At 37.0% G+C, this 22,974-nt stretch overlaps 1 protein-coding gene across 1 annotated transcript in view; it reads left to right on the top strand.

Annotated features, from left to right (window-relative positions):
* Positions 1-22,974, top strand: part of MORC1 (MORC family CW-type zinc finger 1) — a 239,008-nt gene that overhangs the window by 147,262 nt on the left and 68,772 nt on the right. The window contains 3 exon segments of the mRNA XM_036849689.1: positions 8,676-8,804; positions 12,135-12,240; positions 17,024-17,162. Of these exon segments, the coding sequence (XP_036705584.1) occupies positions 8,676-8,804; positions 12,135-12,240; positions 17,024-17,162 (374 nt within the window).

The raw sequence follows: 22,974 nt of genomic DNA on the forward strand, positions 1-22,974 counted from the left end.
ATTTCTAGGCTTTCTATTCTATTCCACTTGTCAATGTGTCTGTTTTTATGCCAGTCCCATAGTGTCCTGATTACTATAGCTTTGTTATAATTTGAAATTAGGAAGTGTGGTGCCTCCAACTTTGTTCTTCTTTCTCAAGATAGCTTTGACTATTCAAGGTCTTTTGTGGTTCCACACAAATTTCAGTATTGTTTTTTGTACTTCTATGAAAAATGTCATAGTAATTTTCATAGGGATTGCATTGAATCTATAGATTGCTTTGAGTAGTATGGACATACTCTTTCAATCAAATATTCTCTCAATCAAAGAACACAGGATATCTTTCCATTTATTTATGTCTTCAGTGTTTTTCGTCAGTCAATAGATTTCAGTGTATAGGTCTTTCATCTCCGTGGTTAAATTTAATCCTAAGTATTTTCTTGTTTTTGATACTATTGTAAATGAAATTGCTTTCTTAATTTCTCTGTCAGATAGTTCATTGTTAGTGACAGAGATGCAACTGATTTTTGTATGTTGATTTTGTATCTTGCAACTTTACTGAATTCCTTGTTTGGTTTTTTGGTGGAGTCTTTAGGTTTTGCATATATACTATCATGTCATCTGCAAACAGAGAAAATTTTAACTTCTTCCTTTCTGATTTGGTTGCCTTTTATTTCTTTTTTCATGACTAATTGCTCTGATTAGGACTTCCAGTACTGTGTTGAATAGAAGTGGCAAAATTGGACATCCTTGTCTTATTCCTGATCTTGAAGAAAAATTTTAACTTTTCACTGTTGAGTATGATGTTGGCTGTGGGCTTGTTGTCTGTGGCCTTCATTATGTTGAGGTACATAGTTTCTGTAATTCATTTGTTGAGAGTTTTTATCATAAAGTGGTGTTGAATTTTGTCAAATGCTATTTCTGTACCTATTGAGATGATCGTATGATTTTTAGTCTTCATTCCATTAATGTAGTGTGTCATATTTATTGATTTATGTATGTTGAACTGTTTTTGCATCCAGGGATAAATACCACATGATCCTTTTATTGTTCTGTTGAATTTGGTTTGCTTTGTTTCGTTGAGGATTTTTGCATCTATGTTCACCGGTGATATTAGCCTATACTTTTCTTTCCTTATAATGTCCTTATCTGGTTTTGGAATCAGGGTAATACAGACCTCATAAAATGAGTTTGGAAGGGTGTCCTCCTCTTCAGTTTTTTGGAAGAGATAGAGAAGGATACGTATTCATTTCTTTAATGTTTGATAAAATTCACCACTGAAGCCATCTGGTCCTGGGCTTTTTATTTGTTGGGAGATTTTTTAAAAAATTTTTTATTGACATATAGTTGATTTACAATGTTGTGTTAGTTTCAGGTGTACAGCAAAGTGAATCAGTTATATGTCTACATATATCCACTCTTTTTTTTTTTTTTATTCTTTTCCCATATAGGCCATTACAGAGTACTGAGTAGAGTTCCCTGTGCTATACAGCAGGTTCTTATTAGTTACCTATTTTATATATGGTAGTGTGTATATGTCAATCCCAGTCTCCCAATTTATCCCTCCTGCCTCTTATCCCCTAGTTAGTTAGTTTTCTACATCTGTTAGTTCTACATCTAAGTTAGTTTTCTACATCTGTGACTCTACTTCCGTTTTGTAAATAAGTTCATTTGTACGCTTTTTATTAGATTCCACATATAAGTGATATCATATGATGTTTGTCTTTCTGTGTCTGACTTATTTCACTCAGTATGACAATCTCTAGGTCCATCCATGTTACTGTAAATGGCATTATTTTGTTCTTTTTCATGGCTGAGTAATATTCCATTGTATATATGTACCACAGCTTCTTTATCCATTCCCCTGTTGACGGACATTTAGGTTGCTTAGATGTCCTGGCTATTGTAAATAGTGCTGCAATGAACATTGGGGTGCATGTATCTTTTCAAATTATGGGTTTCTCTGGGTATATGCCCAGGAGTGGAATTGCTAGGTCATATGGTGATTCTATTTTTAGTTTTTTAAGGAACCTCCATACTGTTCTCCATAGTGGCTACACCAATTTACATTCCCATCAACAGTGTAGGAAGGTTCCCTTTTCTCCACACCCTCTCCAGCATTTACTGTTTGTAGATTATTTGGTGATGGCCATTCTGACTGGTGTGAGGTGATACCTCATTGTAGTTTTGATTTGCATTTCTCTAATAATTAGTGATGTTGAGCATCTTTTCATGTGCTATTTGGCCATCTGTATGTCTTCTTTGGAGAAATGTCTATTTAGATCTTATGTCCATTTTTTGTATGGAAACACAAAGGACTCCAAATAACCAAAGCAATCTTGAGAAAGAAAAATGGAGCTGAAGAATCAGACTCCCTGACTTCAGACTATACTACAAAGCTACAGTCATCAAAACAGTATGGTACTGGCACAGAAACAGAAATATAGATCAATGGAACAGGATAGAAAGCCCAGAGATAAACCCATGCACCTATGGTCACCTAATCTATGACAAAGGTGGCAAGAATATATAATGGAGAAAAAGACAGTCTCTTCAATAAGTAGTGCTAGGAAAACTGGACAGCTACATGTAAAAGAATGAAATTAGAACACTCCTTAACACCATACACAAAAATAAGCTCAAAATGGATTAAAGACCTAAATGTAAGGACGGGCACTATAAAACTCTTAGAGGAAAACTTTGGCAGAACACTCTTTGAAATAGCAGCAAGATCTTTTTTCATTCACCAACTAGAGTAATGGAAATAAAAACAAAAATAAACAAATGAGATCTAATTAAACTTAAAAGCTTTTGCACAGAAAAGGAAACCATAAACAAAACAAAAAGACAACCCTCAGAATGGGAGAAAATATTTGCAAATGAAGCAACCGACAAGGGATTAATCTCCAAAATATACAAACAGCTCATGCAGTTCAATATCAAAAAAAAAACCCAGTCGAAAAAATGCTGGGAGATTTTTGATTACTGATTCAATCTTTTTACTCACTCTTGGTCTGTTCATATTTTCTATTTCTTCATGATTCAGTCTTGGTAGTTTGTATGTTTCTAGGAATTTACCCATTTCTTCTTGGTTATATAATTTGTTGGCATATAATTGTTCATAGCAGTCTCTTAAGATCCTTTGCATTGATAGTTCTGTGGTATCAGCTGTAATGTCCCCTCTTTCATTTCTGACTTTATTTATTTGAGTCTTCACTGTTTTTCTTAGCTTGTCTTATTAACAGTTTTACAATTTTGTTTACCTTTTCAAAAAGCAGCTCTTAGTTTCATTGATCTTTTCTATTGTTTTCTGTTCTCTATTTCATTTATTTCTGTTCTGATCTTTGCTCTTTTCTTCCTTCTGCTAATTTGGGCTTAGTTCTTTTTCTACCTCCTTGAGGTATAAAATTAGGCTCTTTGAGATCTTTCTTGTTTCTTAATGTAGGTGTTTATTGCTATGCATGGGTTTATTTCGGGCTTTCTGTTCTGTTCCATTGATCTCTATTTCTGTTTTTGTGCCACTGCCATACTGTTTTGATAACTGTAGCTTTGTAGTATAGTCCGAAATTAGGCAACCTGATTCCTCCAGCTCTGTTCTTCTTTCTCAAGATTGCTTTGGCTCTTCAGGGTCTTTTGTATTTCCATACAAATTTTTAAATTATTTGTTTAGTTCTATGAAAAACCCCATTGGTAATTTGATAGGGATTGTATTGAATCTGTAGATTGCCTTGGGTAGTATGGTCATTTTAACAATATTGATTCTTCCAATCCAAGAACATGGTATATCTTTCCATTTGTTTGTGTCATCTTCAATTACTTTCATCAGTGTCTTATAGTTTTCAGAGTATAAGTCTTTTGCCTCCTTAGGTAGATTTATTCCTAGGTATTTTATTCTTTTTGATGTGATGGTAAATGGGTTGTTTCCTTTGCCCTTTTGATTTCCTCTTTGACTCCTTGGTTGTTCAGTAGTCCATTATTTAATTTCCACCTATTTGTGAATTTTCCAACTTTCTTCCTCTTGCTGATTTCTAGTTTCATTATGGTCGGAAAAGATACTTGATATGATTCAATCTTTGTAAATTTGTTAAGATTTATTTTGTGACCTAACATATGATCTATGCTGGAGAATATTCCATATGCATTTGAGAAGAATGTTTATTTTGTTGCTATTGGATGAAATATTGTGTGTATGTCTGTTAGGTCCATTTTATCTAATGTATAGTTCAAGTCCATTTTTTTCTTATAATTTTATCTCTGGATGACCTATTCATTGTTAAAAGAAGGGTAATGCAGACTCCTACTATTATTGCATTGCAGTCTATTTCTCCCTTTAGATCTGTTAATATTTGCTTAATATATTTAGGTGCTCTGATATTGGGTGTATGTATTTACAATTGTTAATAGCCTCTTGATGAATCAGCTTCTTTATCGTTAAATGATAACCTTCTTTTTCTCTTCCTACAGTTTTTGACTTAAAGTATGTTTTGTCTGATATAAGTATAGCTACCCATGCTCTCTTTTGGTTTCCATTTGCACGGTATCTTTTTTTCCATCACTTCAATTTGAGCCTATGTGTGGCCTTAAAACTGATGTGAGTCTTTTATAGACATCATATAGTTGGGTCTTGGTTTTTTATAAATTTATTTATTTATTTATTTTTGGCTGTGTTGGGTCTTCGTTTCTGTGTGAGGGCTTTCTCCATTTGTGGTGAGCGGGGGCCGCTCTTCATCACGGTGCGCGGGCCTATCACTGTCGCGGCCTCTCCCGTTGCAGAGCACAGGCTCCAGACGCGCAGGCTCAGTAGTTGTGGCTCACGGGCTTAAGTTGCTCTGCGGCATGCGGGATCCTCCCAGACCAGGGCCCGAACCTGTGTCCCCTGCATTGGCAGGCGGATTCTTAACCACTGCAGCACCAGGGAAGCCCTGGGTCTTGGTTTTTATCTATTCAGTCACTTTACATCTTTTGATTGGAGAATTTAATCCACTTATATTTGAAGTAATTATTGATAGATAAGGATTTACTATTGCCATCTTATTCATTGTTTTCTGTCTGTTCTGTAGTTCCTTTGTTTCTTTCTTTCTCTCTTGGTCTCTTCCTTTGTGATATGATAATTTTCTGTAGTATTATACTTTGAATCCTTTCTCTTTATCTTTTGTACATCTGCTATAGGTTTTTGCTTTGTGGTTATGAGGCATACATAAAACATGTTATAGTTATAACAGTCTATTTTAAGTTTACAACAACTTAACTTCTATCACATATAAAAACTCAACTGTTTTACTCCCTCCCCCCACAAGCATTTTATGTTCTTTATTTCACAATTTACATATTTTAATACTGTGTATTCATTAATAAATATTGTAGCTATGGTTTTAATACTTTGTCTTTTACCATTTATACTAGAGTTAAGTGATTTATATACCATCATTACAGAATTAGAGTATTCTGAATTTGACTATATACTTACCCTTATATATTTATACCCTTTTATATATAAAAGGGTATACCCTTTATATATATACCCTTTTATATTTTCACATTTTTAAGTTACTAATTAGTTTCCTTTCATTTCAGCTTGAAGAACTCCCTTTAGCATTTCTTGTAAGGCAGGTCTAGTAATGAACTCCCTCAGCTTTTGTTTGTTTGGGAAATTCTTTATTTCTCCCTCATTTCTGAAGGATAGCTTCAATACAGGTAATGTATTCATGGTTGGCAGGTTATGTTTTTCTTTCAGCACTTTGATTATATTATCCCACTCTCGCCTGATCTATAAGGTTTCTGCTGAAAAATCCACTGATAGACTTTTGGGGGTTCCCTTGTATGGGAGGAATTTTTTTCTCAGGATAGTTGTATAAATCTCTACAGACTGAGTAACACATGAAAGAAAACAGAAACTGGTGTGGTATGTTTCCTCCCACTGCCGTTTCTCTGGCAACTTACTTATCCACTTGCTGAAGCGTCTACCTAGTCTTCAGGGTCCACTCCATGGAAATTTGTTTTAATAACATATTATAAATTATGCATATTGGAGTAGCTGCTATCTGAAGGGAAAAAAAAGTTCCATTGGCAGTTAGGAAAAGCAATTTCTGATTCCCAGATTGAATATCTCTGGTTATTTCCTTTGTCCTGATATCTACTTTGAATAGTATAATATCTTCTATCAGTCCTGGTCATTAGATGTTGGGCTACTGAGTGTTCTCATTTATATCTTTGATAGCCAGTAATTCTTTAGTATTATTTAGTCTTATAAGTAAACATTAAGCTCTGAGTGTCAGCTACTGAAAGCAAGATCCTAAACATAGGCATTGTCTTCAAGGATTTCACTTTCTAGAGGGAAAATAGACATAAAGTGAACTGAAATGTAACGTGTAAGCATTGTAAGAGTGGTGTGACCACAGAGCAGGTATCACTCCACCCTTGAGAGGCATGTGCCTGTGTTTCTGACATGCTAGTAGTTTTATCGCTCTTAAAATATTTATTTTGGGATTCACAGTTGATGTTCATTTTATAAGTTTGCTGGGTTGTGTTAACTGTGATTAGTTAATGTTTTCAGGGAGAGATGTTATTTCACTTCCATTTTATCCCAAACAAAACATTAATGAGCTATTTTATCAAGAATGGGAGCAAGATTTTTTGAGGGCTTATTAGGTGCAGGTTGCTGAGCTCTGAGTTGAGAGCATGCATAGTGATAAAGCACAGTTCCTTGTTTGCAAAGGTGAGGTCTTCTTGGGGAAGTAACATTTAGAGAGAAAACAAATACAGAACAGCAGTAACTTAAATTTCTGCACAGCACTACTGTTTTTAATGCACCTTCATATTTATTCTTAGTGATAACCATGTAAGACAAGTTATTGTAAACACTCACTTTATGGATAAGAAAATTTACTGGCTTTCCCACAGTTACACAATAAATCTGTGGTAGACACAGCACTCAAAGTCACCTGACTTTAATCTACAGCACTTCCTGCCTTGACATAATAAGAACTGAGTAGTTCATGTGGAAATCAGAGAACAAGGTCTCATGAGCCCTGTCCAGACACTAAAGAGTGTTTCAGGGTCTGGTGTGCAGCGAAAAAGTGGAGTCTGGGCTGGGCCAATACCAAATGCTGAGCGAAGAGCAGAAAACCAAAAGTCTGAGTTGAGAAAAGCCCAAGAAGCAGAATCCAAAGGGAAATCTGAGGCAAGAGCTGGTAGGGATTTTGTGAAGAAACAAGGTAGGAGACCAGGGAATTTGTGAGGGTAGCTGTAAGCCCAGCTCAATTGCAAAGCCCCTTTTGAAGACTGAGTTCCTTCCCTGCTGGTCTTAAAGGCACATAGCATTCTGAACCTAAATTTTAAAAGGTATAGGAAGGTGTAAAGACGTTTATTGGTATTTTGCCTGGATTACACAGTCAATTGTTAAGGTTGATGTAAGGCTGGCCCTATTTCGTATATTTTATTTCCAAGGTATATATTTTAGAATATTACTTTTTGAACTTTGTACATTGATGAAATGTTCTGTATTTGCCACATTTCAATGCTCAGTAGCCATATGTGGCCAGTTGGTTACCATATCGGACAGAATGGTAAATATGGATGCTTTTTTCAAAAAAGTATTTTTAAAGTAATACATGCACAAGTAAAAATACTCAGAGTGTTCAGAAAGTAAAAAAAAGAAAAGTGAAAGTACCTTCCCCTGACTTCCTCTCTACCTCTGTCCTTTCTCCAATGGTATCCATTATTAAAACTTTCTTTTGTGTCCTTTTAGGAATAGAAAAGCATGTCCTTCAAAATTTTATACGTATATGCTCTTTTTTTACATTACAAAAGTTGATTATACTAGGTTTGCTGTTTTACATCTTTTTAAAAAATTATTATTAGAACTCTGTCTTGGAGATCTTGATGCAATAATATATTTAGCTCTAACTCCATGTTTTAAAGTTTATCTAATGTTCCCTTGTTTGAAAATGGGATTTATCAGTTCCCTATTCTAGACTTTTACCTTGTTTCCAGGGGTTTTTTTTTTGTTTTTTTGTTTTCTATTCAAACAATGCTATGATATATATGGCCATTGTGTTGTATGTTTGTAGGGAAGATTCCTAGCAGTGCAGTTGCTGGATCAACAGATAAGAACACAGCCTCTTAAGGAGGACTCCTGAATGGGCCTCCATGACAAGTACTGTTCTAAGCAAGGAGGAAGTTTAGAATCTAGGGCAAGCGTAGGGCATAAACAAAGAGACTGGAAGAGAAGGGAACCAGAGATAAAATAGAAACTCTGACCGTGAGACAAGATGATAAATATTTGTATCAATAGTCTTAAGGGTGGCTTTTAAGTTTAATCAGTGCAGTCCCTCCTAGGAGTATTTAAGAAAAAAGTTTTAAGTGTCAATGTATTTTATTGCAACAATAAAAGTGTGTATTATTTTTATAACTGCAATTGTGTTCAGTTTTATTATAAAGATGTTGCATATTTATTACATACAGTTTGAAAAAATGCAAGAAAGTGTAAAGTAGAAAACAAATTTCACCCATACTCAGAGGAAACCAGTGTCAAATATTTTAATCATTTCTGTATATGTATTAGTTTTTACATGTTCGAGATCGTATTGTATATACATGTGTTTATATCCAAATTTCCCTTTGCTTATCATCTTTATCTTACTGATTTTATTTTCTTTCATTATTCTTTGCCTGCTTTTTTCTTTCTTTTTTTTTAGGTAATAGAAATCTAACATTGTTTTGGAATGAACTTGGATACCTGAATAATAAGGACATGGAGAAATCTTCAGATTCTATTCAATATCAAAGAAGACGGGCCATGGCCATCCCATTCATTATTCAGTGTGGTGAGTGTTAAATTTCATTCCAATTAGCAAACTTTTAGTGAGAGCCTAATATGCAAGTTGTTGTGTTAAAAAATAGGGCATGAGGAAGACAAAGGTGGGTAAGACAGAGTTTTCGCTTCCAAGGAGATTAGGGTCTAGGAGAAAGGTTAAGATGAGTATGAAAATAATTGTAATAGAGGTGAAAATAGTGTAAATGATTTGGAGAGGCCCAAAGTTGTTTGAGGGTTCAAAGAAAGGGGAGAGGAGGAGATTAAAGCAAGTCTTCATGACAGAGGTAGCTTTGCCATGGTCTTTAAAGTAGGCTTTTGAAGGGCAGAGACTTAGCTGGAAATCTGTGTTAATATCAGGTGTATACTTCAGCTAATATTTTTGTGGTGGGTAATAGAAACAGTCATTTTTCTATTTTTAATACTTAACACTATGTTAAATAAGAGTAGGTACTTAGTAATTGACTACTGACTGAATGAATGATGAATAAATAATAAAAGACAAAACTGTTAGGTTGAGTAAACATGTTAAATGGCCTTGAATGCCAGGATAAGGAGTTTTTACTTTAATAGGCAATGGAGAGGCACCGGAAGTTTTTCAGAAGGAGAGTGACATCATTGAAGCATTGAACACTTATTATGTGTCTCTGCTGTCTGCAGGGAATCGGCCATTCAGTGGGGAAGGCAGTCAAGCAAACAAAAAATCACCCTGTAGCTACTTACACAGGGCCAAGGGAACACCTCCCCAACCTTGAGCCTGGGGTGGTCCAAAGAGGACCTGACTGGTTAGATGTCACTTGTAGTAAGGTTGCTCTGGCAGCTTAGTGCAGGATGATTTGGAGGAGGGCTAGAGCAGAGGTTGGGTCAGACCTCTGACGAGACTACTGGCATAATTCAGGATCCAGGTGAGAAATTGTAAATGTCTGAATAAAGGCATGGCAGTGAGATTTAAGAGGAACACAAATGACAGACAGATGCTTAGAAGGTATAACTGAGGAAATTGATGACTATATGCAACAGCCTATTGGATGATAATATTACTGGCTAAAAATGCCAGTGTTTTTGTTATGTGCAAGGTACTGCCAGAATGCAATCTCCGGTACCTGAGAGCTGTGTGAAATTGGGCAAATTCCTTAACTTCTCTAAGCCTCAGTTTTCTTATTTATAAAATGAGGTTAGTATTTGTAGTTACATCATGAAGTTTTGTGAAAATACAATTAATTCACACATGTAAAGTTTACTAAGTGCTTGGGATAGTGTATTAGGGTTCTCCAGAGAAGGAGAACCAATAGGATAGAGAGATTTATGGACAGATGGATGGATAGTTAGCTAGATATTGATTATAGGAAATTGGCTCACATGATTAAGGAGGCTGACAACTCCCAAGATCTGTAGTCAGCAAGCTGAAGACCTAGAAGAGCCATTGGTTTAATTCCAGTTTGAGTCTTAAGGCCTGAGAACCAGGAGACCTGATGATGTAGTTCCAGTCTAAATGTTGACAGGCTCAATACCCAGGAAGAGCCGATGTTTTAGTTCTAGTCTGAAGGCAGGAAAAAACTGATGTCTCAGTTCAAGACAGTCAGAGGTTTCTTCTTACTTGCAAGAGTGTCAGCTTTTTTTTTTTTTTCCTCTATTCAGGCCTTCAAGTGATTTGTTGAGGCCCACCCATATTAGGGAAGACAGTGTGCTTTACTCATTCTACCAGCTCAAATATTAATCTCATCCAAAACACCCTCACAGATACACTCAGAATAATGTTTGACCAAATATCCAGGCACCCCTTGGCCCCATCAAATTGACACATAAAAGTAACCATCACAGATAATACCTAGCAGTGTTGGCTTTTATCATTGTTATTATATCATATAATCCTCAGGAACCCTTTTAGGTAAGTAGTAATATTAATCTCTTTTTACAGATGATGATACTGAAACATAGTGCAGTAATTTTTCTGAGATATAGAGGTAGTCATTGTGGAGCTATTCAGATTCTTTTTTTCTTTTTTGCAATCAAATTTTTAATAACAAAGATACTGTATTTTAATATGGTCAGATACATTTGGCTAAGTACAGATTTTAAAAAACAAAAGTGTCTAGCCCAACAGTACAACCATACAGCTTTGTACAGAACATTCCATAGATCAACAGAAAATGCATTTGAGCACAAAAATAAAAAATATTTAAAGAGAATCTCTAAGCAGCATTTTATTTCTTCAAAACAGACATATACTACTGATTAAATATCTACATGTGCTTTTCCTTTACAAAAATACATATATTCTTAATAGACTAAGTCATTAACAATGACCTGGTAATCTTTCACTTCAATTTGAATGATTTATAAGCTAAATCTTACAACTACAAAAAGGTTTTTATTTGTATGTTAAGATGTTACCACTTTTGACCAAAAAAAAAAAGCTTAAAATATTTTGCATTTCAAAGGAAAATTAGCAACATAACTGTACAATATAGTCTATGATGGTTTTATTTAATGTGAGGGCTACTCTATTAAAAACTGGTGCTTGCTGTTGTGTTGCCAGATGCAGTGAGATGTAGATATTGGTTGTGGGAATTACAAAAATGAGTGAGTTTGCCATAACTTTAATTTTCTGGGCTATTCATATTCTTAACCACTGTGCAAACTGCCTCCATCTTATATGAGCAGAGGGAAGTATTTACCCAAGAGCCATTAACAGTGGGTCTGGAGGGAACTCAGGATTAAAGTGAGGAATAGCCTGGGGAGAGTAGAGTGCCTTAGTCCTAAAAACCAGGAGGGACTGAAAGGGAGAAAGGGATAAAGAAGTCAAGACTGTAGACTGGAGAGTAGGATAAGAGCTGTAAAAAAAAAAAAAAAAAAAAAAATTGCAGAACAAGGAACTATGTGTAAATGGTAGAGAGAGCTTGATTTTCCTTGTTATGTTAGTCATGTGGTTGGAGATGAACAGTGGTATTGTTGGCAGATAGATAATAGGTCAGAAAAAATGGGAGAGTCAGGTCACTGGAAGTCTTCATATGGTTTGAGAAGAGGTGAAGAGGGACATATTACTTAAGATTCTTCTGGCTGAAACTAGTAGAAACCAACTGGAAAGAACTTAAGCAATAATGGCGATAATAATAATAACAGCAGCAACAATAATAATTTATTGATGGTGTCCTAGGGTAGCTCATAGAATCCTGAACTATTTGTGCCATCAAATATAATGGTATGTGATCAAGGATTCACTTGTCTTTGGATTGAAATACCTCATACTTTTGGTATATGCAACCTGACATCTTACTATGTTAGATTCACTTCTGATTGTGGTCTTTCTTGTATGTATGTGGTTTTGTTTTGATTATTTTAGATCTTTGCCTTAAATGGAGAGTCTTGCCTCCCTCTACTAATTATCAGGAAAAAGAAATTTTTGACATCTGGATTTGTGCTAATAACGCTAACCTCTTGGAAAACAGGTAGTTTTTGATAGTTTTCTAAAATTCTTTATTCATTTTTAATTCCTAAAATATGTATGTGTAAAACTGGATACATAGATAACTTTTAGCTTAGTAGCTGTCATCTCTTCTAACTCTTTCTAGCCCCTTGCCACCTCTGGAAGAATATTTTGTTAGTGCTCTTCTCCATCAAGTTAAGAGAGTCCTGGGTATAACTTTTTGTCAGCGTTTGGTGTGCAGCTCTGTGCTTCCACTGGCGGGAGACCTGCCCTGGTGTTTAAGAGTTCTGCCTTCCAGTTCATTTACACGCAATGTACAATCTTATCCTGCAGGAGTCTTATCTAGAGGGTGTCTCTAGAGGCACTAAACTGTTAGACTATGTGCTTTTTCTGTTTAAGTCATATATTGATTTCATTGCTTTGTGCTTTTGGAGGAAGAAGTTCAGACTAAATCAGGAAAAAAACCCAATTAAATATTGATGAATGTCAATGTTATTACATGCCCTTTTTGACTTACTTCTTTTCCTTGTGGGCAAAAGAGTTAATACTCCCCTTTAACAAAGGCACCCTTAAGTGAAGCGTTGCTTTTCCATGAAGTTTGTTCTAAGTACTTTGACCGGGATAAGTGGATCAATATTGCTAATACAGACATTAGGGTAATAGCTCTTGTTTATTTTTATCCAGCCCTGAATAAAAAAAAAAAGAGCAACTGAATAAAAATTAGAAGAAAACATTTAGAAACTGCTACTAAAACCCCTTCCACCTGGAGTCTCCAGGTTAATCATATTTGGAGATTAACAAAAAATGTCAGAGGTGACAGGGGCTCTTAGATTTCACATGGTCCAAGGGGTTTTTCAGTCTCCCTTTCTTGGTTTGCAGCAGAACCTTTTTTTTTTCCTCCCCCAAATAAAATTTGTCTCTGACCTCAAGTATATAAAACAGATAAAAACAGAACTTTCCTGATTGAATTGGAGGCTGAGAATCTGGGGGCCAGAGGTATCCACTTCTCATTTCTGTCCCTACTCTCTCTAAAAAGCTTAGAGCTCCAGGAGCATGATTATAAAACAGTGATATAGTCTCACTTCTTCATTTTAGAGAAATGGAAATTGAAGCCCAAAATGGGGAGTGAGAAACCTGTTATGAAGCCACTGGCCCAGGTCTTCTAACTCCCAACCTGATTCTAGTTCTAACTTGTAACTTAAATATCTCCCAAATAGGAACACAGTGGTGGCTCAGTTTCAATATTAAGAATAGGTAGTGTTTTCATTGTCATTGTCATGATTTTCACCCAAGTGTTGTTTAAGAGAAGTTTTTTTTGTTGTTGTTTTGGTTTTGATTTTTAAATTTCTGTGTGGAAGGCCTTGTGCTAGGAAATGTAAGTAAAATTGGTCCAAGCCCGCAACTGTCAAAAAAAAAAAAGTTAATAATATTGATCACTTTCTGTGAGCTCAGAACTTTCATACAGTGTAGGATAGTGTTTAGAGTTCAGACTCTGGGTTCAGACTGCCTGGGTTTGACTCCTGGCTTCATTAGCCTCTGAAGCCTTGGACAAATGATATAACCTCTCTTTAACTCATCTTCCCATCACCTAGGATGGAGTGTAATAATAGTACCTTCTGCATGTTTTCTGGGTCCAACTGAGCCCCTTGTAAGGACAATCTAAGTCCCTGGGCACTGGGGGCCCCTTGGTAACAAGCCATGAGAATTTAGATTCCTCCCCACATTCTAACCATATACCCATTACTTCTCACCTCAGTCTTAGGCCTTCTCGGACCCACAGAACTGGGAATCTGTCCTCTGTAGCTTCCCTTTTCTCAAACTTACTATTGTCCTTGAATTGGCATGCTTGCCCCCTCTTCTCCTTGAAAAGTGATGATGCCATCACAGAACGTTATAAAATTAGTTTCAGAACTGTATTAATTCTCTTTTACACATCAAAACACTGCCACTTGTGATGACAGGCAAGATAAATTTGCCATGTTGGCAGAAAACTGATGGACCTTAAAAGCCTGAAATACAAAAAATCTTCTTATATTTATAATTTCTTAAGTCCTTGATTCTTTAAATATACTGACATAATTTTGACCATCTGTATTTCATTTCCACTGAAAAGATTAGGACAAAAAATATGCTTAAAGTGATAGCAAGAGATTTAGAAATGGGAGCTGTAGAGAAAAACTCCTGATTATAAGGGCAGTTTCTTGAGAGCTGACACTTCCTTTATGGGAGGTCGTTAACAGCGATGCAGATGAAGATTCGCAAGGGAAGAGGAGTTGATCTGATGACCTCACTCAGTCCTCTGATTCAGCGTGTTTGGATGGGCCGTGCGTAATTTGAGACTAAGCCATGAAATAGCAAAACCCTGATACATATGTGCTATTGGATTTGGATAGAATCACATAAAATAAGTGTGTTAAAGTGATGAGACGTGAAATATAGTTATTTATTAGGCAACATTTGATGAGTGGAAGGACAGAGTAATGGGGCGAAAAGTGGCATCGTCTGTATTTACAGAAAATACGGTTTATTGTCAGCTGTTAATTGCCAATTGTCCTCAGGGTTAATGCCACTGAATAGCATTTGAGTGAACAATGTCCGTGTAACCAGAACTGGGGCAGGAAACATAATAACAGCTCTCTCTTACATAGCAATTACACATTATGTCATTTCGTCTTTACAATAATCACGTGAGCGTTCTCCATTCCTCAGAGGAGAAAACAGTGAGGCTAAGGGAGGTCCAGTCACCTGTCCAGGATTCCTCCCTAAACCTGAAACTTGAAGCCAAGCACTTTGATGCAAAACCTGTGCTCTTTCTGCCTTACTACATCACGGACTCTCCGAAGGGATCCTTATCTCAGGAAGCCTAATTCCAGACAATTACTTTATGGTGACAAAACATACCATTTTACAAATGGTAGTATTTAGAGTTGGTGACCCAGGCAGGGTAAAAAGGAGCCATTCTTTTTCAGACCACCAAAGCCTCTTTTTGTTTTCCACCTTAAGCACAGAGGGAGGCTACACATTTTTGTCACAGTACCCAAGAAATAAATATCAGTGTGCTTCCATTACATTCATTCTATGCATTTCTCTGTATTGAAAATAGGGTTCACCAGCAGGGTAAAAGTGATGCCTATCATTTGACTAAACCCAAAAGTCTGAATTTTGAAAAGGATGTTAAAAAATATCTGTGGCTTGTATTTCATATTAAAATTTAATTTGTTTCTAAAAATCTTTGAGGACAATTGGATGGATTGCATTTTAATAAAGTATCTGAGGTTTCTCTTTTCTAAATAAAAACTTAATGCTGCCACAAGGTTCTTTTCTCAAATGAAATAGAAACCTGTGTAGGCACCACCCCACAGATGTCTTGAAATGAACACTGCAGGTGGTTATATATATATAGGTAGGTGTCCCCTGATTTGTTTACCTACCACCTTTCTTTGAAAATAGCAGTAAAAACAAATACCGTATGTGGGTGGAATTAAGTGTTTTTTCACAGTAGTATTTGAATTTGATTGTAGCCCTCACTCTTCTCTGCTAGTGGGAGCAAGAAAAGTATATGCTGCAGCCTTGAAAAATAGAGAAATATAGTGGGTATGATATGCTTTGCTTTTCCTACACTGTTTCAGGGGGGAGAAGTCCTTTTCTCTATTTTCAACCTCCCCCTCCCTTTCCTAACTCAATACCCATTTATTTTAGAACATGAACTTCCCCCTCTTTTTGGTACCTACCAATGATGAAAAAACCTTCTCGTGTAAAGCAGGCTCTAAGAATCGACCTCAGCATTTTGTTCCCTCCTCCCACCCCCCCAACCATGTGCCCAGCCATGCCCTGAATTGAGGCCACGTCCAATGGGAATGGAACTTCTTGTCTCTGCCAAGCCTCCATACCAAAGTGAATAAGATGATATCTCAATTTTTCAACAACTTGGCTAGCTCAGCTCCCCAACACATAGCCATGAAACCAGAAGTAGGAAAAAAAAAAGGGCTCAAACCCCTCCAACCAGATGCCTCAGAAATCATTAGTATTTTTTATAACCATAAAGATGGATGCCCTCATGCACAGCCTTTTTATTGCAATTTAAACACAATTCTACTTGACTATGTATAATAATACATGTATTAACCTACTGGTGGTTGGAGACAGCACATCAGGAAGGCTGGGAAGCAGAGCGTCCACCAGCAGCAGGTACACTGACAGCAGCAGGGAGAGGAGGACGCTGGGGTGCTGCATCCGGTCACCGGGCTGCTTGATGAAGGGCTCCGCTGCGTGGCTCCGTAACCCCCAAGGTGGTCCCTGAGTACCGCCTCCCATCGCAGTAATTGCTGGTCTTCACAGCGATTCTGAGTCATCAAACGAAGGATCGCTATGTTTCAGAAGCAGAATTATTTGGTGTATTTTACAGAGACATATAGATTTCAATCCCAGTTTTTTTTGGAAGAAAAAAAACACTTGGTAGTAATAAGGTAAGCTTCAATTATCTAAAAAACATTTTTGCAAAAGGCCTCATTTCATGATAACACAGGATAAATGCAGCATTAGTAAATAATGAATATTCTCCCATTCTCATAAATATATACTACCCTCCACATTTTCCAGTAAGTTCTTTTCCAAGCAAATCAGAGATTTAAGGTCATGTATTACCTAAATTCTCAATATAATGCTCTATTTGAGCAATGCTGCATTTGAGTTCTGGATATAAGCCAGAGAGTTACTCCTGGTAGAAGTAAATAATCTTTTACGGGCAGTAAATAGTTTTATATTTCCTCCTGATGTTATCTCTTGTACTTGTTGATTGTGAAAAGTTGTCATCAGACACAACGTCTACCTTCCATCCCCCTGGGCACTGCGAGCACAGTATCACCGTCAAAGAATGAGAAAGACAAGCAACTTCAAGAGTCAGTCCAGAGGTATCAGAATCGACTGGCAGAACCTCATCGACAGGTGAGCTGTTAGTTTTTCTTTCCAAAATCTACCCAGAGTCTTGAGCTGTTGATTTTGTGTGTGCAAATTGACTGATGTGGTTTACCCGAGTAAAATATGTAGCCTCTTTTTTTCATCTTTTTTTGTCACCTCCTTTTAATTTTGGATCTAAGGACTGTTCTAGAGGTGATCACAAGTACTCCAGGGGTCCAGAAAGGAAGAGAACTTCTTCAAATAATACTACATTTTGTACGTGATATCAAAGTCCATCTCCACAACAGTGTGTGTGAGGAACAGGGGAATATATTTCCACTCTAGGATGTAGAAGTCAACCAGCGTGTTGAAGGGCACAGGGTCAAGTTTGGGACACTGGTCTGTATGACTCCAAAGATTAGGCTCTTTTTATTTCTTTGGGCTTCTTCCCTGGGTTTTTGAGATAAAGAGTTGTTCTTCTAAAATATTAGCCTATTTTTTTTTTTTAACTAATTTATTTATTTTTGGCTGTGTTGGGTCTTCGTTTCTGTGCAAGGGCTTTCTCTAGTTGTGGCGAGCGGGGGCCACTCTTCATCGCGGTGCGCGGGCCTCTCACTATCGCGGCCTCTCTTGTTGTGGAGCTCAGGCTCCAGACGCGCAGGCTCAGTAGTTTGTGGCTCACGGGCCCAGTTGCTCCGCGGCATGTGGGATCCTCCCAGACCAGGACTCGAACCCGCGTCCCCTGCATTGACAGGCAGACTCTCAACCACTGCGCCACCAGGGAAGCCCTAAAATATTAGCCTATTAATACAGCAACTTAAAGTCGTATTTAATTATTAAGAAAATTCAATAAATAAAATATTACTATCAGTAAATGTAGGTAACCATGACAATTGCAAGTGATAGAAGAAGTGGCATGCAGAATTATTGTTTTAATCTCTTAATTAATAAATTAATTACATTTCTGTTTATAGATTTAGCACCCAACTTCAACATTTTTTAATTGTGTAGCCTGTCAAGCTCCTCAAATAGGAATTGAGGAGGTCTGCAGCATAGGTCCAAATATGTTGCCTCCTGTGTAGATGTCAGGAAATAAAATGCTTATTTGAGTAGAAAACTGCCTTCCTGGGTGGGAGTTAAGACATCCAGGCTTACCACCTGATTATTACATGTATTCCTGGGCTCTTAGAAGATGAACTTTCTTTTCTACCCCAGCTTCATCTTCTTACCACTCCCGCCTTGCTGGGGATCTGCCATGCAGGTCAGCCAGCACCTGTGATCACAGACAACAAAACCTGACGCTCCCTTTTTAGTCTGGAGTCTCAGGGTTTCTTTTGGGAAGATAACTGAGAGTTATTTAGAAACATACTCTCCTAAGCATTCTTCAATCCTTAAAAGTGGCTCAACTTTTTACAATTCTTAGAGCATCTGGTTGTGGGTTTGATAACAGGTCAGATGTAAAAATATCACCACCTGTGGTTATTTTTATGAACAATTAGGTGAAGTCAAATCTTTTCAGTGTGAAATAACTTGTTTTGTTTCTTATTTTGCTTACCACTTCTTGTAGCTTTGTGAAGGCATTCAAAACATACTGAATTGATTTTATCTTTATTGTAGTCTCTGGATATTTCTTTTCTTACAGAGGTCAGAGCTGACCCTTGGATAGTGATAGTGCCAATCAGTAAGTCTTAACTACTTTTTCTTTGTTTGGGATTGGATGTTTTATTCATCATTGAGGTAGAAATTTTGATAGAGGCTGATGGAGTAACAGATTTGGGCCATCTGTTCTACTTATTCTTTCTTTCTTGGTAGTTGATTTTTTCATAAAAAATTTGAGCCAGGTTTATAGATTCAATCTGCTTTAGATATAAACAAAGAAGTTTTGGCAGGACTTAAATAGAAACATACTCCTACCAGTTGAAAGCACGTTAAGACTCTTCACCATCCTCCCCTACCCCGTTTTGTGAAAATAATCCTCACATCTTTTTTCTTCTTTCTTTTTTAATTTTTTTGGCCACATAGTGCGGCATGCGGAATCTTAGTTTCCCAACCAGGGATCAAACCTGTGCCCCCTGCAGTGGAAGTGTGGATTCTTAACCACTGGACTACCAGGGAAGTCCCAATCCTTGCATCTTTAACATACTTCCAGCATGCAGGGCCCTTCACTGACCCTGTTTTTGTGGTAGTCAAGGAAAAGTTCGGCTAGGGGTCACCTAACCACGGGCAACCAGTTGGTTTTGATGTGGTCATTGAACACATACTTGCCCTTGGGTCTGTCCCGTGCTAAGCATGGTGGGGAATAGAGTGACTCTAACACCAGAATGTAAGCCCTGTGACTGCAAGGCTGGTTTTGGTTTTGTTCACTGTCTGTATTACCGAAAACACTGCCTGGCATGTAGTAGGTACTCGACAGATAGTTGTTGAATCACGAAATAAAATATGCCCTCAGATAATATACAGTCCCTTTGAGGACCAAGTCTGACAGCTATTTAAAAGATAGCCACTACTGTAAGACAGTACTAGTTTACTACTTGTCTGATCATAGTGGAAACTAAATTAGAAGTTTATTACAAGGAAATAGTGAGGGCAGCTTCATTCAAAAAAGTTTCATAGAGGAAGTGGCACTTAACTTGTATCTTGAAGTCTATTTAGGGTAAATAAAGGGAAAGTACAGGGCATTATAAGTGAGAAGAACATTATAAATGTAGACTTGGAGATGAGCACAGACTTGTTCCTTCATAGAACCAATCCTTTAAATTACATGCTAAACTTATGTATTTTTAAAAATAAAGTCAGCATTTGTGTGACATATTTGTCTTTTAAAGACTGTGTAACTCATTATAAAATATGGTAATTACTGAATAGAGGACCTCTGAAAGGTGACCTCAGTTCCCCTTTCACAAAAATAATTCATGAAAGTATTCAAAAACTAATTAGGTGATAGCTGCCTGATGCCAGAAAAAAGACTCAAAACCATCCAATGTTCAGTGAGAATTTACTTTCTTCCTGACTGCTTTTTAGAAGAAGTGCTGTTAGACTATGATACAGGAAGGGTGGGAAAGCTATAAAAACAGGGCGTGGGTGCCATTCAGGTTCAGGGCAGATGTGATTCAGGTGTAAGGTAGGCACCACTGGAAAATCAAGTAATGGCTAGTGTATTACCATGATTCCACTGTCTGTTAATGGTGCCCAGTCTCTCAATATCAGGAAATAATGAGCTGCATGCCATGAAATTATGGTTTGCCCACCTCCTGTTCTCTCTTCCTGCCTCCCACTGCCAATGCTCACTTATCCATTGATTAAATCTGGGGAGCAAATATAAAAATGACCTATATCTGCACACCCTATTTCTTACTGTCTTGCATTTCAGCTTTAGTGGCAGAAGGCATCCTGATCTAGAAAATGAAATGTTGACTTGGTAAATCAAAGACCTTCCTGGATCTTAGATTCTTTGGTTCTGGGTTTTGTGTCATTGACAACCAAAAGGAATAGAATAATGGTAGGAAGGGTAGTATTATGGTACTAGTATCAGAAATCAGCAGCTACAGCCTCTTTTCCACCCCTCATACACCCTACTGGTATGTAGAGTGACGAAAGTCTAAATTTTAGGTGTCCTACCCACAGGATGCCCTAGTTACAGAATATTCACAGTGATTCAGAAAACTTTTCTGGTAGAAGAGGTACCTCAATGATTAGATCTTGTCCTCTAGGAGAAAATGAAATAGCTAGGCCCAAAGCTATTTCCACAGATGGTATCGTATTTAATCCCCACAACATTACAGCTAATTATATCAATTATAGCATCAGAAGGGGAGTGAATTTCAGAGAAGTTCGATGACTTGAATCAGTCAAACATCTTTAAATGGTGAAGTTGGACTTTGTTTCCTTTTTGCCTAATTCCAGCACCGATCTGCTCACAGTATCATATGATAAATACAGACAGAAAGGATATGAGAACATTGACAAAGGCAACAAGCTGATATAATGCAAATCATATTTGTTAAGGGAAATGTGTAAGTTCAGTAAACCTAATAGGAGGGCTCAAATCCAAGATGTAATTGATAAGCTGTGTCAGCAAGCCAAGGGCTCCTTATAAATTGTGCTTCTGGAACAGCCCATTCTTTTTCTCCTTTCTGAATAGGTGAATTCGTAACTCCACGTTTCCCCTCATCCTTCTATATCGAGTGACAAGTGCCACCTGCTGGCCAAGCAATGAAGCATTTTCATTTTCATCATCACTCGTGATTATTTAACTACGAATTGGCCTATCATCTAGATAATTGTTATTCTATTTTTCAGTAAACCTAGACAATAATTTTAAAACCATAAGGTAGAGTTACAGAGTCAAGTCCTCTGCATTTGAGGACTTTCCAGTCCTCAATTTTGCCCCCTTTCTCAGTTTTAACTCATAATTTACAGTCTCTTCTAACTTCTGTTGTACGACAGGAGAACTATGTCATAATCAAGCACACGGAATATAGTTTTAGGTCCATTTCATTCAGGGATTTTTGGTATCACTTCAAATCCACTTAATGCCTTCAAATCATTATAAGGCAGATGATAACTTGATTCCCTGAATGAAGTCTGCTCTATATTTACCCATTTGTACATAAGTAAAGTTAATGGGTAGTATATTTATATAATCAATATGTTTGTGCAAATGTGCTGTATTGCTTATATATCCTCTAGGTCTTTCTGGGTTAATCTTTTCTGATTAGTGTTTATTTCTCATCTGGAGCCATAGTTCAGGCTCTCTATAATCTGACAGTACTCCTTTTTTGGCCTTAGTTTCTTCCCTTCTGCAGCATTCTCCCACTGAGCTGCCCCATGTTCCTTATCTGCTTTCTCCACTTCCATGCTGCTGAGTGCCTTTGTTCCTGCCATTTTTTCCGAAGCGACCTCTGCCCCTTCCCTAGTCCTTCAAGATCCAAAACTAACGTCGTTGCTGTATGAAGTTTTCTCTCATTTCCCTACCTGTAAAAATATCTCCTTCCTCCCAGTTCCCTTTGCCCTTGATGTTTGTCTTTCTCAAGAGCATGTTTCACTTTCTACCTGGTATTGTAGTTAGTTGTGTATCTGATCTGTCTCCTATATTCGACTATAAGATTTTTGAAAGAAGGAACCATTATTATTCATTGCATTTCCAACAACACCTAGGCCTGGCCATTTTACAGAGTAGGTGTTCACCAAACAATGAGTGAAGGATTGAAGGAACAATTTGATTTGTTCCTTCACAAATAAGTACAAAGAATTCTTCACAAATAGGTAGAAAGATAATAAATATTTTTCATTGGATTGGTTGAAATTATGTAGGTTAGACTTAAAATCTTCTGCATATATTCTTGGAGACCATAATGTTCTTACACTTGGTCAAAATAAAGTGTTGCATTTGAGTGGGAGTATAGAGACTATATTTGGATTTCATTTGTCACGTTCATAGTTTTTGCGTCAAATGAATAGCCTTTGTAAAATTCCATGCCTGTTGGAAAGGAACTCCAGCAATAGCATTCTGTTCTTTTGCGGTGCTCGTGTGGACACACAAACTGAAACTATATAGTCTGGCAATTCCCACATTGGTTGTTTTAGCAGTAAATGTGGAGCAAAGAAGCCTTGCTGAACTTGTAGCTGTGTTTTTCAAATTTAAATGGCATATCTGAGCACAACTTTATAATGAAGAATGTGAATGCATTTTCCCATTTAGAATTTAATCTTTTTAATGTGTCATTATTGTGTAGGATGCTGAGATTTCAAATCTGTATAACTATGGAGACAGATGCCTTAGAAAATATATTTATTCATTGAGTAATTTTCAGCCTCCTTACATAAACTGCCGTGATCTAAAATTTATGACACCTAAAGA

This window comes from Balaenoptera musculus, chromosome 4 (genome assembly GCF_009873245.2).
Source record: "Balaenoptera musculus isolate JJ_BM4_2016_0621 chromosome 4, mBalMus1.pri.v3, whole genome shotgun sequence".
Taxonomy (NCBI): Eukaryota; Metazoa; Chordata; class Mammalia; order Artiodactyla; family Balaenopteridae; genus Balaenoptera; species Balaenoptera musculus.